The sequence below is a fragment of the Penaeus chinensis genome, chromosome 27 (assembly GCF_019202785.1).
Source record: "Penaeus chinensis breed Huanghai No. 1 chromosome 27, ASM1920278v2, whole genome shotgun sequence".
Classification (NCBI taxonomy): Eukaryota; Metazoa; Arthropoda; class Malacostraca; order Decapoda; family Penaeidae; genus Penaeus; species Penaeus chinensis.
In genome coordinates this window covers 26,726,529-26,739,395 of record NC_061845.1, presented here as the reverse complement: position 1 = coordinate 26,739,395, position 12,867 = coordinate 26,726,529, and the positions used below count along the sequence as shown (strand labels likewise).

Sequence of the window (12,867 nt, the reverse complement as noted above, 5' to 3'; positions counted from 1 at the left end):
TAAAATTACAGAAGTTCTTAATGCCTCTTAAATTATCATTAAACCCTCCTCTCCTCCGATCTCCCGCCCCTCCTCTCTTCCCATACCCCTCCTCTCCTCCCATCCCCCTCCCCTCCTCTCCTCCCATCCCCCTCCTCTCCTCTCCTCCCATCCCCCTCCCCTCCTCTCCTCCCATCCCCCTCCTCTCCTCCCATCCCCCTCCCCTCCTCTCCTCCCATCCCCCTCCTCTCCTCCCATCCCCCTCCCCTCCTCTCCTCCCACCCCCTCCCCTCCTCTCCTCCCATCCCCCTCCCCTCATCCCATCCCCTCCCCCTCCCCTCTTCTCCTCCCCTCCCCCTCTCCTCTCTCCCATCAATTTCACAGCTTAACCGTCTCCCCCACTCTTCTGTTGCCCTCCCCCCTTTACCTGTTATTTATTTTGTATATTATTTCCTCAGCCATGGAGCGAAAGATTAAAGGGACGAAAGAGAAGGAGACGCACGCTGCCGAAGATGAGCAGCCGGAAAGAGAGGAGGAGAAGGAGGAAGAGGAAAGGGAAGAGGAGACGAGTTTGGAGAAGGACCTCTCCCCAAACACGAACCCAACACGGCCCGCTTTGGTGAGTATTAGAATAAAAAAATCAGTTTTATTCAACATCATAGCACCTTGCCCCTGAAAGATGGTTTTCAGCCTCAAATCAAAACTGTCAGTCATCAGGCTATTAATTACACATCAAATTTTGGCTAACTTCAAAGTCAAAGTCAAAACATTTTATTCCATTAAATTACAATGGTTATTCTTTACATAAATATATATCTATTTACATTTGAGTATTTAAGAAGTTTTCTTTTAATTTCATTTTAAAATTACAGAAGTTGTTAATGCCTCTAAAATTATCATTAAACCCTCATCTCCTCCGATCTCCCATCTCCCTCCTCTCCTCCCATCCCCCTCCCCTCCTCTCCTCCCATCCCCCTCCCCTCCTCTCCTCCACTCCCCCTCCCCTCCTCTCCTCCCCTCCCCCTCCCCTCCTCTCCTCCCCTCCCCTCCTCCCCTCCCCCTCCCCTCCCCTCTTCTCCTCCCCTCCCCCTCCTCTCCTCCCCTCCCCCTCCCCTCTTCTCCTCCCATCCCCCTCCCCTCTTCTCCTCCCATCCCCCTCCCCTCCTCTCCTCCCCTCCCCTCCTCCCCTCCCCCTCCCCTCCCCTCTTCTCCTCCCCTCCCCTTCCTCTCCTCCCCTCCCCCTCCCCTCTTCTCCTCCCATCCCCCTCCCCTCCTCTCCTCTCTCCCATTAATTTCACAGCTTAACCGTCTCCCCCACTCTTCTGTTGCCCTACCCCCTTTACCTGTTATTTATTTTGTATATTATTTCCTCAGCCATGGACCGAAAGCTTGGAAGGACGATGGAGAAGGAGACGCACGCTGCGGAAGATCAGCAGCCGGCAAGAGAGGAGGAGGAGGAGGAAGAGGAAAAGGCAAAGACGAGTTTGGAGAAGGACCTCTCCCCAAATACTAACCCAACACGGCCCGTTGTGGTGAGTATTAGAAAAAAAAAATAATTCCCATGAATAAGTTTGTAAACAAATAAACATGTGTCATAGCTGCATTTAGAGTGAACTTTTAACCATTTTAATTTTTTGATATGTGGGGTGATGTGATCAAGTTTACTGATATTACCTAGTGCTACTCTGGCAGCAAAATTGTGTAATTTTTGCACTTTTTGCATCTGGGTTTTGTTAGTCGAACCCCAAATGTTTGAACAATAGTTAATTATGCTTAGAGCAAGAGTTTGTACAACCAAGATTCTATTTCAGTAGTGATCTGATTTCGTATGTGATTAAGATATAACATTTTTGTCAACGTGTGGTTCAAATGTCTTGAATCTGTCTATTTGTACTAGATTATTCACTGAAGTGCTCGGTTTGATAGAGCAGCCTTCAAATTCTATGTTTGTGTCACTGGGAATTTTAGCAATGTTCTGCCGACTACCTATGAATATACATTGAGTTTTGTGTGATTTAGTTTAAGGCCATTAGTGTCAAAATATAGTTTTGTTTGTGTTAGAGTATCTTGCGCGTTTCTTATTAATGTATTTAAGTTGTTTACTGAATCACCATGAAGAAACTGTGAATCATCGGCGTACTGCACTAGAAGGCAGTTATGTGCTATTGTTGATAAATCATTTATGAAAATTGTAAATAGGATCGGACCTAAAATAGATCCTTGCGGAAAACCAAAAGGTACTTCCTGTTTTGATGACATACTATTATTGATTCTTACCGATTGGGTCCTTGTATGTAAATAACTTGTAAACCAAAAGGTATGAATTTTATGATTTACTAATTTGTTAAGGAGAATTTCATGATTAACACTATCAAAAGCCTTAGAAAGGTCGCATAATGTGAGTAAATTTACCTGATTTTTGTCAATGTTATTATAAATCTCATCAGTGATTTGCAGTAAAGCCGTTTCAGTTGATAACCTATTTCTAAAACCATGTTGTGTTTTAGATAATAAGTTCTTGGCCTTCAGGAAATTCGTCAGTTGATTTGTTACATTTTTTTCAAGAATTTTGGATAATATAGGGAGTATAGTAATAGGGCGATAATTATTAACATCGTCTATATCTCCCGACTTGAAAATTGGTGTTACTATGAAAAAATATAAATTAAAATAATGAAATAAAATGAAAGGTAAAAAATAAGAATATAATAATGATAATAATAATTTTTAAAAATTATAAATATATTTTTTTTTTTCCGTAGCTTTCCATATTTCTTTCTTTTTTCACGAATATATATATCCTGGAAGAACAACCGCATTCTGCAAGACAATGATGATATTGGCAACATATATTATCGCATATTGGTAATGTTTAGGTCAATATTATTGCGAAAATAATAAATAAATGAAATCAACCATATTGTAAAATTACGTTATATCTTCATGTGTCGAATATAAACAGATATTATCGCAACCACAAAACAACAAAAAGGATAAATCAAGGATAACTTACAGTTCCGTTCTTCTTGCTTTTCACGGCGCTCCCGCTTACGCGCCTTCTCCTTTGCCTCCGCGAGGACTTCTCTCTCCTCGCGGCCTCCTCTTTATCCACCTTTTCACGTGGCCTCTTCTGAAAATATTATACTATTATAATAATTAAAATAACTATTATTTTGGAAAATAATAGTGCATCATATATGTTATTAAAACACTGAAATTTATGTTGTGATATTGTATAAGAAGCAAGTTTTAATTTTTGAAATGTGTATAATTTTGTGATACTGAAATGAAAAGGGAAAATTGTAAAATTTAAGTTCTGATAATACAATGTATGGATTTTGAGAAAATTGCGCATTAGGAAGTGATTTTGATATCAGGAAGCGTTGTTTACAAGCTGGAAATGACCGACTACGTGAACAGCTCTTCAACTAGAGCTGCCTCACCGCCCACGAGGATGGGCACCCCCATGGCAGCCAGGGTCAAGGCTACCCCCCGGCCCAGGGTGAGGGGCCCCTTCTCAGCAACAGCAATAATACAAGTGATAAAGCAAAATATCAATTCGGCAGTGTAACAATAGTGCTAAACACAATTCTGTGTTTCGTTGCTACTAAATTAGCATGGCCAAGGTCGGTCATCTGTGATCAGATAAAATATTACAGGCCGGCTGAAATTGAACAAGCCCATAACATAGTAATCAGTTTGTCCGACTCTAGAAAACCCAGGAACACGACACGGGACGCTAAGCGGATGATAAACATTATCGTGCACACTATGATTGAACAGTGTGTCGGTAATCCCAACATAGTGTTTGCAACAACTACAACGGACACTCCCCCAACAGACTGGTCACCACCTAAGAAATCAGGTATTTCTACTTCTTTTGTTAATTTTTTCCAAAAGAGTACAGACCAAGAAACACAGACCTGTAATGGGCCCTCCTGCACTGATCAAAATCTGATCGAGAACAAAATCGACTTGTTGATCGGAATGTTCTCCGAACAGCAATTGTCCATAAATAAAATCATTGGGCAAGCAGAGGTCACATCGGTCACACAGGAACCCCCCTACCCCCCATCCCCCACCCGTGATCAGACCACGTACGAAATCTTCCCTTTCACATCTCCTCCCCCAGTCACAACGCCCCCTACCTCCACCCCAAACCCCTCCTCCACACCTTCCACGCCCATACCCACGATCGGCAGTCCTCCTCTCCCCCAACCTTCCCCTCTCTCCCTGCCCGCGGCCAGCCAGCTGCCTCGCGCCCTTGCTGACTCCCCGGCCTTCAACTATCACCCACGTGCCCCTCGCCCGGCGTTCCTAGCCAGCAGACCCCGGCCCATACAGACCCCCCCCCCCGCCTCCCCTAAGTCCACTAAGAGCCCTCCTGCCGTCAGACCCAAAACCAACACGCCAAAGAAGAACAAGGCTGAAGCTTCTACACAAGTAACACCTAAACGGAGCTTTAGAAAAAAAAAAAGAAAAAAAACAGAACAACAGGAACAGCATCAAACAAACCGAACAACTCGACCCCAATCGCCACTGGGAGGAAACAGCTCAGCAGCAGGTGCAAGGGGCTACCTCAATTACATCAGATATGCTGAATATCAGCCTAATGCGTCACCATTTCCAGAACATTACCACTTATGAAACTAATAAAACAAAACAAAAATGGAAGAACACCTATCCTGTTTCACCACCTTTACGTTTACTGAATCTAACTGCCAAGTACAAGGGCTATCAAATTTCACTATATTAGTCAATTTGCGCGGTTGCTTCTTACTGAATTTGACTTCTAATGAACCTGTTCCTGTTTATGGTCTTTTATTACAGTTTATCTCAAAGACTTTAAAGGTTGAGAAAAAAGAAAGGTTGTTGGTGATTTATTGATGAAGTGAGAAGACGAAATGCTGAATATCAGCATAATGCGTCAACATTTACAAAGCATAACCACTTATGAAACTAATAAAACAAAAAAAAATGGAAGAACACCTATCCTGTTTCACCACCTTTACGTTATATAGCATTCATTTTTTCGAAGCCGAAATTTAACACTGAATTGCCAATACAGCAAAGATTATATCCTGGATCCTCAATTATATCAGAAAAAAAATGTGTGGGCGGTTAAGGCGGAATGTTCTGAGACTTTACAGCTGGCCGCAGTTGGCGATCATCACTTTTCGCTTGCACGAGCCGTTGGGCGTGCCGAAGCCCTCGACCTGGCGCACGATGTCCATGGCCTCCACCACGGAGCCGAAGACCACGTCCTTGTTGTCTAGCCAGGGGGTTTTGACGGTGCAGATGAAGAACTGCGACCCGTTGGTGTTGGGGCCGGCGTTGGCCATGGACAGGATGCCGGGGCCGGTGTGCTTCAGAGCGAAGTTCTCGTCCTCGAATGTGTTGCCGTAGATGGACTTGCCGCCCGTGCCGTTGCCGGCGGTGAAGTCGCCTCCCTGACACATGAAGTTGGGGATCACGCGGTGGAAGCACGAGCCCTTGTAGCCGAAGCCCTTCTCGCCCGTGCACAGCGACCGGAAGTTCTCGGCCGTCTTGGGGACCACGTCGGCGCGGAGCTCCATGACGATCCTGCCTACGGGCTGGTTGTCAGCGGTACGGTCTAAAAAGACTTTGGGATGGCCCATGGTGGTTCAGTTGGCGTAGGTCTGCTCGCAAGAGTACGTGAGGCGGCACTGATAAAACAAAAACAAATTCCGTAGGTTTTTCCATCTTTCTTGCTTTTTTCACGATATATGTACTGGAAGAACAACCGCATTCTGCAAGACAATGATGATATTGGCAACATATATTATCGCATATTGGTAATGTTTAGGTCAATATTATTGCGAAAATAATAAATAAATGAAATAAACCATATTGTAAAATTACGTTATATCTTCATGTGTCGAATATAAACAGATATTATCGCAACCACAAAACAACAAAAAGGATAAATCAAGGATAACTTACAGTTCCGTTCTTCTTGCTTCTCACGGCGCTCCCGCTTACGCGCCTTCTCCTTCTGCCTCCGCGAGGACTTCTCTCTCCTCGCGGCCTCCTCTTTATCCAGTTCTTTGCATGTCCTCTTCTGAAAATATTATACTATTATAATAATTATAATAACTGTATTATTATGGAAAATAATAGTGAATCATATATGTTATTAAAACAATACTCACCAAAGCGGGCCGTGTTGGGTTAGTGTTTGGGGAGAGGTCCTTCTCCAAACTGGTCTCCTCTTCCCTTTCCTCATCTTCCTTCTCCTCCTCTCTTGCCGGCTGCTGGTCTTCCGCAGCGTGCGTCGTCTCCTTCTCTTTCGTCCCTTTAATCTTTCGCTCCATGGCTGAGGAAATAATATACAAAATAAATAACAGGTAAAGGGGGGAGGGCAACAGAAGAGTGGGGGAGACGGATCTTCTACAATTTGAATAAATTATTCTTCACATTATTGTTCTAATACTCACCAAAACGGGCCGTGATCTGTTCGTGTTTGGGGAGACTTCTTCCTCAAAACTGGACATGCCTCCTCCTTCTCCCGCCTCTTCTCCTTCCTCTTCCTTCTTCTCCTCCTCTCTTTCATGCTGCTCATCTTCGGCAGTCTTCTTCTCCATTGTGCTCTTAATATTTCGGTCCATGGCTGAGGAAATAATTTACAAAATAAATAACAGGTAAAGGTTTGATTACCTTTACCTGATTGATTATACTCAAAATGTTTGTTGAAAAATCCTTATTATCAATCACTATGTTTGTAATCCCCAATGTTCACGATTGAATTGTTTAGTCATATCCAGTGTCCCCGACCCAACATGTGACCACAGGACCCTTACAATGCCATAAAACAGTGTCTGTACTGACATTTCCCACCAAAATCTATGTTGCCATATTCTTATGTTAAGCGAATATTTTGTGAACCCCTCAAAATCTTGGAGAGCCGAAATCGGCTCGGGCAACACCTCAAGCTCTCGAAGACAGCTTCACTTCTTCAAGTACCAAAACCAGTCCCATACTAGTGAGAGAGGATAAAGACCACCACAGTACAATACATTACACTGGTGGAATAACGTTGGGAAGATACCGCACCACAGTGTCATTACATTTTGGTGGCACCGCTCTGGGATTATCGCACCACACGAAGCCCTCCGAAGATACCGCACCACGCGAAGCCACTACCACCGCAAGCTTTCATCTCACGATACTTCTGCGATTTCCTGACATCAAGCACGAAGCCAGTCTTCCCTGCCGAGCTGAGGTCGCTCCTTCCTCAGCGCACAGTACTTCAACACCTGTCGCAGTCCTCAACACTTGCTGCAGTTGCCTGACGCCTGCAACATCGATCAACACTGCCCTGCCAGTACCTCAAGGTGAGTTTCTTTATCCTCGCTGTTCTCATTTGTTTAGGAAATCCCCTGTGAAGTGAAGTGTCTGATTTCCCCTCGCGAACACCTGTGTTCCTCCCCTCATAGAAACGAGATCTCCCCTCAGCTGACATCTGTCTCGCGGTCACTCTGTGCCTCCGCTCACCTCACTCGCGCCCTGCGGTTTACCTAACCTTTTCTTTTTGGTGATCTCATTCCCCTGCAGTTTGTCTACTTATGAGTACTAAATCTGTTTTCAGGTTAATCCAAGTTTTGATGAATTCTGAACTACATGATGCTGAATTCCAATTCATTCATTCTGAACTATTTCACAGGAAAAGCTTTCCTGCGTTGTTTGCATGTTTTGATAATTACTTCATAAGGAAAATGATTCCTGTTTCCGAGAATGCAACTAATCTTAATTCCTTCCCATCAATTCTGCATTTTCGCGTGCAACTACTCTCATTTCCCTGAAGGAAATATGTTCTATGTATGGCCTATCTGCTTCATTTTCATGGGAATATTTTTTGTTCTGCATCCTTGCACGTAAATCCTACATATTATTTTCATGGAGAATCTTTACTATATTTTACATGGTTATGTAAGCACATAATTTTCTCGAGATTTTATCCTACAATCTCGATTTGATTAGAAACTACCTATCTCTTAACCCATTGCCGCCGGGGAAAATGAATAAAAAAATGGGCTCTGCCTTGCCTGAGTTCACCTTTCCTTGAATTGGCGGGAAATTGAATTTTTTACTAGTGTTATAAATTAATGGTGTTATTTTTATTATAAACATTATAATTACTATAATGTTAAACTCACAGAGGGCATGGCAGAACATAAATTCGGGGCGAATGGGCTAAGAAACAAAACCAGCAACTCACCTTAAATGGTCAAAGAGTAGAATCCCTCCCTTCTCGCACGTCTTCTGAAGCCGGAGGAGGCGGAAGAGCAACTGGGTGTTCGAGCGCTGCTCAGGCTCTAAATGCAACGTGTTTTAGAGCGTTGTAATCTATCTGAAAGGCAGCCTCATTTCTGTTACTTTTAAGAGATTGGTGGGCATTATTTCTATCACTAATGACTTTTGTGTAACCGTCTTCATTAACATCTTGTGTGGACCGTTCTGCATAGTTGTTAATGCCCATCCCCCTCCTCTCCTCTCCTCCCATCCCCCTCCTCTCCTCTCCTCTCATCTCCCTCCCCTCCTCTCCTCTCCTCCCATCCCCCTCCTCTCCTCTCCTCTCATCTCCCTCCCCTCCTCTCCTCTCATCCCCCTCCCCTCCTCTCCTCTCATCCCCCTCCCCTCCTCTCCTCCCATCCCCCTCCCCTCCTCTCCCATCCCCCTCCCCTCCTCTCCTCCCATCCCCCTCCCCTCCTCTTCTCCTCTCATCCCCCTTCCCTCTTCTCCTCCCATCCCCCTCCTCTCCTCCCCTCCCCCTCCCCTCTTCTCCTCCCCTCCCCCTCCCCTCTTCTCCTCCACTCCCCCTCCCCTCTTCTCCCCTCCCCTCCCCCTCCCCTCTTCTCCCCTCCCCTCCTCTCCTCCACTCCCCCTCCTCTCCTCCCATCCCCCTCCTCTCCTCTCCTCCCATCCCCCTCCTCTCCTCTCCTCCCATCCCCCTCCTCTCCTCCCCTCCCCCTCCCCTCTTCTCCTCCTATCCCCCTCCCCTCATCCCATCCCATCCCCCTCCCCTCCTCTCCTCCCATCCCCCTCCCCTCCTCTCCTCTCCTCCCATCCCCCTCCCCTCCTCTCCTCTCCTCCCATCCCCCTCTCCTCCTCTCCTCCCATCCCCCTCTCCTCCTCTCCTCCCATCCCCCTCCCCTCCTCTCCTCCCACCCCCCTCCTCTCTTCCCTTCCCCCTCCCCTCATCCCATCCCATCCCCCTCCCCTCCTCTCCTCTCTCCCATCAATTTCACAGCTTAACCGTCTCCCCCACTCTTCTGTTGCCCTCCCCCCTTTACCTGTTATTTATTTTGTATATTATTTCCTCAGCCATGGAGCGAAAGATTAAGAGCACAATGGAGAAGAAGACTGCCGAAGATGAGCAGCATGAAAGAGAGGAGGAGAAGAAGGAAGAGGAAGGAGAAGAAGAAGGAGAAGAGGCGGGAGAAGGAGGAGGCATGTCCAGTTTTGAGGAAGAAGTCTCCCCAAACACGAACAGATCACGGCCCGTTTTGGTGAGTATTAGAACAATAATGTGAAGAATAATTTATTCAAATTGTAGAAGATCCGTCTCCCCCACTCTTCTGTTGCCCTCCCCCCTTTACCTGTTATTCATTTTGTATATTATTTCCTCAGCCATGGAGCGAAAGATTGAAGGGACGAAAGAGAAGGAGACGACCCACGCTGCGGAAGACCAGCAGCCGGCAAGAGAGGAGGAGAAGGAGGAAGAGGAAAGGGAAAAGGAGACCAGTTTGGAGAAGGACCTCTCCCCAAACACTAACCCAACACGGCCCGCTTTGGTGAGTATTGTTTTAATAACATATATGATTCACTATTATTTTCCATAATAATACAGTTATTATAATTATTATAATAGTATAATATTTTCAGAAGAGGACATGCAAAGAACTGGATAAAGAGGAGGCCGCGAGGAGAGAGAAGTCCTCGAGGAGGCAGAAGGAGAAGGCGCGTAAGCGGGAGCGCCGTGAGAAGCAAGAAGAACGGAACTGTAAGTTATCCTTGATTTATCCTTTTTGTTGTTTTGTGGTTGCGAGAAGATCTGTTTATAGTCGACACATGAAGATATAACGTAATTTTACAATATGGTTTATTTCATTTATTTATTATTTTCGCAATAATATTGACCTAAACATTACCAATATGCGATAATATATGTTGCCAATATCATCATTGTATTGCAGAATGCGGTTGTTCTTCCAGTACATATATCGTGAAAAAAGCAAGAAAGATGGAAAAACCTACGGAATTTGTTTTTGTTTTATCAGTGCCGCCTCACGTACTCTTGCGAGCAGACCTACGCCAACTGAACCACCATGGGCAATCCCAAAGTCTTTTTCGACCGTACCGCTGACAACCAGCCCGTAGGCAGGATCGGCATGGAGCTCCGCGCCGACGTGGTCCCCAAGACGGCCGAGAACTTCCGGTCGCTGTGCACGGGCGAGAAGGGCTTCGGCTACAAGGGCTCGTGCTTCCACCGCGTGATCCCCAACTTCATGTGTCAGGGAGGCGACTTCACCGCCGGCAACGGCACGGGCGGCAAGTCCATCTACGGCAACTCATTCGAGGACGAGAACTTCGCTCTGAAGCACACCGGCCCCGGCATCCTGTCCATGGCCAACGCCGGCCCCAACACCAACGGGTCGCAGTTCTTCATCTGCACCGTCAAAACCCCCTGGCTAGACAACAAGGACGTGGTCTTCGGCTCCGTGGTGGAGGCCATGGACATCGTGCGCCAGGTCGAGGGCTTCGGCACGCCCAACGGCTCGTGCAAGCGAAAAGTGATGATCGCCAACTGCGGCCAGCTGTAAAGTCTCAGAACATTCCGCCTTAGCCGCCCACACATTTTTTTCTGATGTAATTGAGGATCCAGGATATAATCTTTGCTGTATTGGCAGTTCAGTGTTAAATTTCGGCTTCGAAAAAGTTAATGCTATATAACGTAAAGGTGGTGAAACAGGATAGGTGTTCTTCCATTTTTGTTGTTTTATTAGTTTCATAAGTTGTTATGTTCTGTAAATGTTGACGCATTATGCTGATATTCAGCATTTCGTCTTCTCACTTCATCAATAAATCACCAACAACCTTTCTTTTTTTCTCAACCTTTAAAGTCTTTGAGATAAGCTGTAATAAGAGACCATAAACAGGAACAGGTTCATTAGAAGTCAAATTCAGTAAGAAGCAACCGCGCAAATGGACTAATATAGTGAAATTTGATAGGCCTTGTACTTGGCAGTTAGATTCAGTAAACTATTTTAAAGTAAAGCTTGAACTAGCAGATTTCTTGAGTACATATTTTGGAAGCTGTTAATGTCAAATAATTATTAAATAGTTTAAGATGCAAACTTGTCTAAAGTAGAATTTCTACATCTCGTCAAGGATGTATTATGCTAAAAAAAAATGTACCTGCTTTACAGTCTAAAGCACTTGAATAAAGTTTTTCCTTGCTCGTTATAATTCTTCTGCTTAAATCGTATTTAGGTTGAAATAGTAAGTCCATTACGAGTCTGTATTCGTTATTTTCCAATCGCGTGAGTTTGAAATTAAAGTAAAATCTTGCAACACGGCATACTTGGTCATGGTGTTCTGCAAAGCGAGTAGATTTTATCTAGTTCAATTGTTATACTCAACATTACGAAACAACTAAACAAATACATGTAACGAATTACGGACATACATGAATTAAACAAATACAAACAATTACACTCAATACGTTGACATAGAAAAACGCACAGACAAATAAAAATATATACACATACGAATACGAACACGAACATGAACACGAATACGAACGAACACGAATGAACACTACACTAAAGTATATTACGTGAACACTCGCCAAATGTTCTGTTTATAGTCACTTAAAGACCTGGGGATGACTAATTGCTGAAGCACCCGCTCTGGAAGGATTCTGACATGATACAGCAATCCATCTCTTAATTCGAATTCTTCAAGAGGGAGTGGAAGTCTCCGTCTTGGCACCCGTATTTCCTCTAAATACTCCCGCAACTCCTGCCATAATGGATCTCTACGCTGCGCCTCTGCAACTCTTTGAGGGCTCAGCTCTTCATCAACATTAGCAACTTTACGACTTAGCAAATCGGGAACATGGTGTGATGCACCTGGCTTATATTTCAGCTCATAATTATAAAAGGATAATTCGTGGCTCCATCTTGTCATTCTGACCGACTTAGTCATCCTCCGGAAAACATGAACAAGCGGACGATGGTCCGTGAATATCTGAAAATGACGGCCATACAAATACGGATTGTAGTGACGAACCGCCTCCACAACTGCCAAGGCTTCGAGATCTATTATCGGGTATTTCTTTTCGGCATCCCCCAACTTACGAGAATAGTAAGCCACTGCTTGTGGCATTCCCTTTTCATTTCTTTGCATCAAGCATGCACCAATAGCTATACCGGAAGCATCGCAAGGCAGTTCAAAACTCTCGTTAAAGTTAGGCTTTCTCAGTACTGGGGCTGACGTTAATTTAGATTTCAACTTGTCAAATGCTTGCTGTTGCTTGGCCTCCCACCTAAATTTAGTATTCTTCCGTAAAAGCTGTGTGATTGGAGCAGCAACCGAGGCATAATGATCAATATGCCTCCTAAAGAAACCTGTGGCACCCAGAAATTGTCTAACTTGCCTTACTGTTTTCGGCGGTTTCATATCAGCTATAGCCTCTACTTTCTCGGGACCAGGCAAGATCCCTTGTGGTGTGACAAGAAATCCGAGAAATTTAAAGGTATGAACGGCAAAACGGCACTTCTGCACGTTAAGCCTGAAGCCAGCTTGAATACAAAGTCTCCTCTAAATGATAGAGATGTTCTTCAAATGAGGATGAGTATAGGA

General features: G+C 44.8%; 2 protein-coding genes across 3 annotated transcripts; one reads left to right on the top strand and one right to left on the bottom strand.

The window, feature by feature from the left end:
• Positions 1–4,510: 4,510 nt before the first annotated feature.
• Positions 4,511–10,439, bottom strand: LOC125039774 (peptidyl-prolyl cis-trans isomerase-like). 2 transcript variants are annotated; one of them, XM_047634034.1, is made up of 2 exons: positions 10,316–10,439; positions 4,511–5,566 (listed from the first exon to the last, which is right to left on the bottom strand). In XM_047634034.1, exon 2 carries the CDS (start codon positions 5,553–5,555, stop codon positions 5,124–5,126), a length of 432 nt encoding a protein of 143 aa, XP_047489990.1. In that variant the 5' UTR covers positions 5,556–5,566; positions 10,316–10,439; the 3' UTR covers positions 4,511–5,123. The 2 variants fall into 2 exon arrangements, with proteins under 2 accessions (XP_047489990.1, XP_047489989.1); XM_047634033.1 differs by lacking the exon at positions 10,316–10,439 and having other exon boundaries at positions 4,516–5,618.
• LOC125039775 (peptidyl-prolyl cis-trans isomerase-like) lies at positions 10,320–11,045 on the top strand. The gene has a single exon (XM_047634035.1). The coding sequence runs from the start codon at positions 10,329–10,331 to the stop codon at positions 10,821–10,823; it is 495 nt and encodes a 164-aa protein (XP_047489991.1). The 5' UTR covers positions 10,320–10,328; the 3' UTR covers positions 10,824–11,045.
• Positions 11,046–12,867: the final 1,822 nt, after the last annotated feature.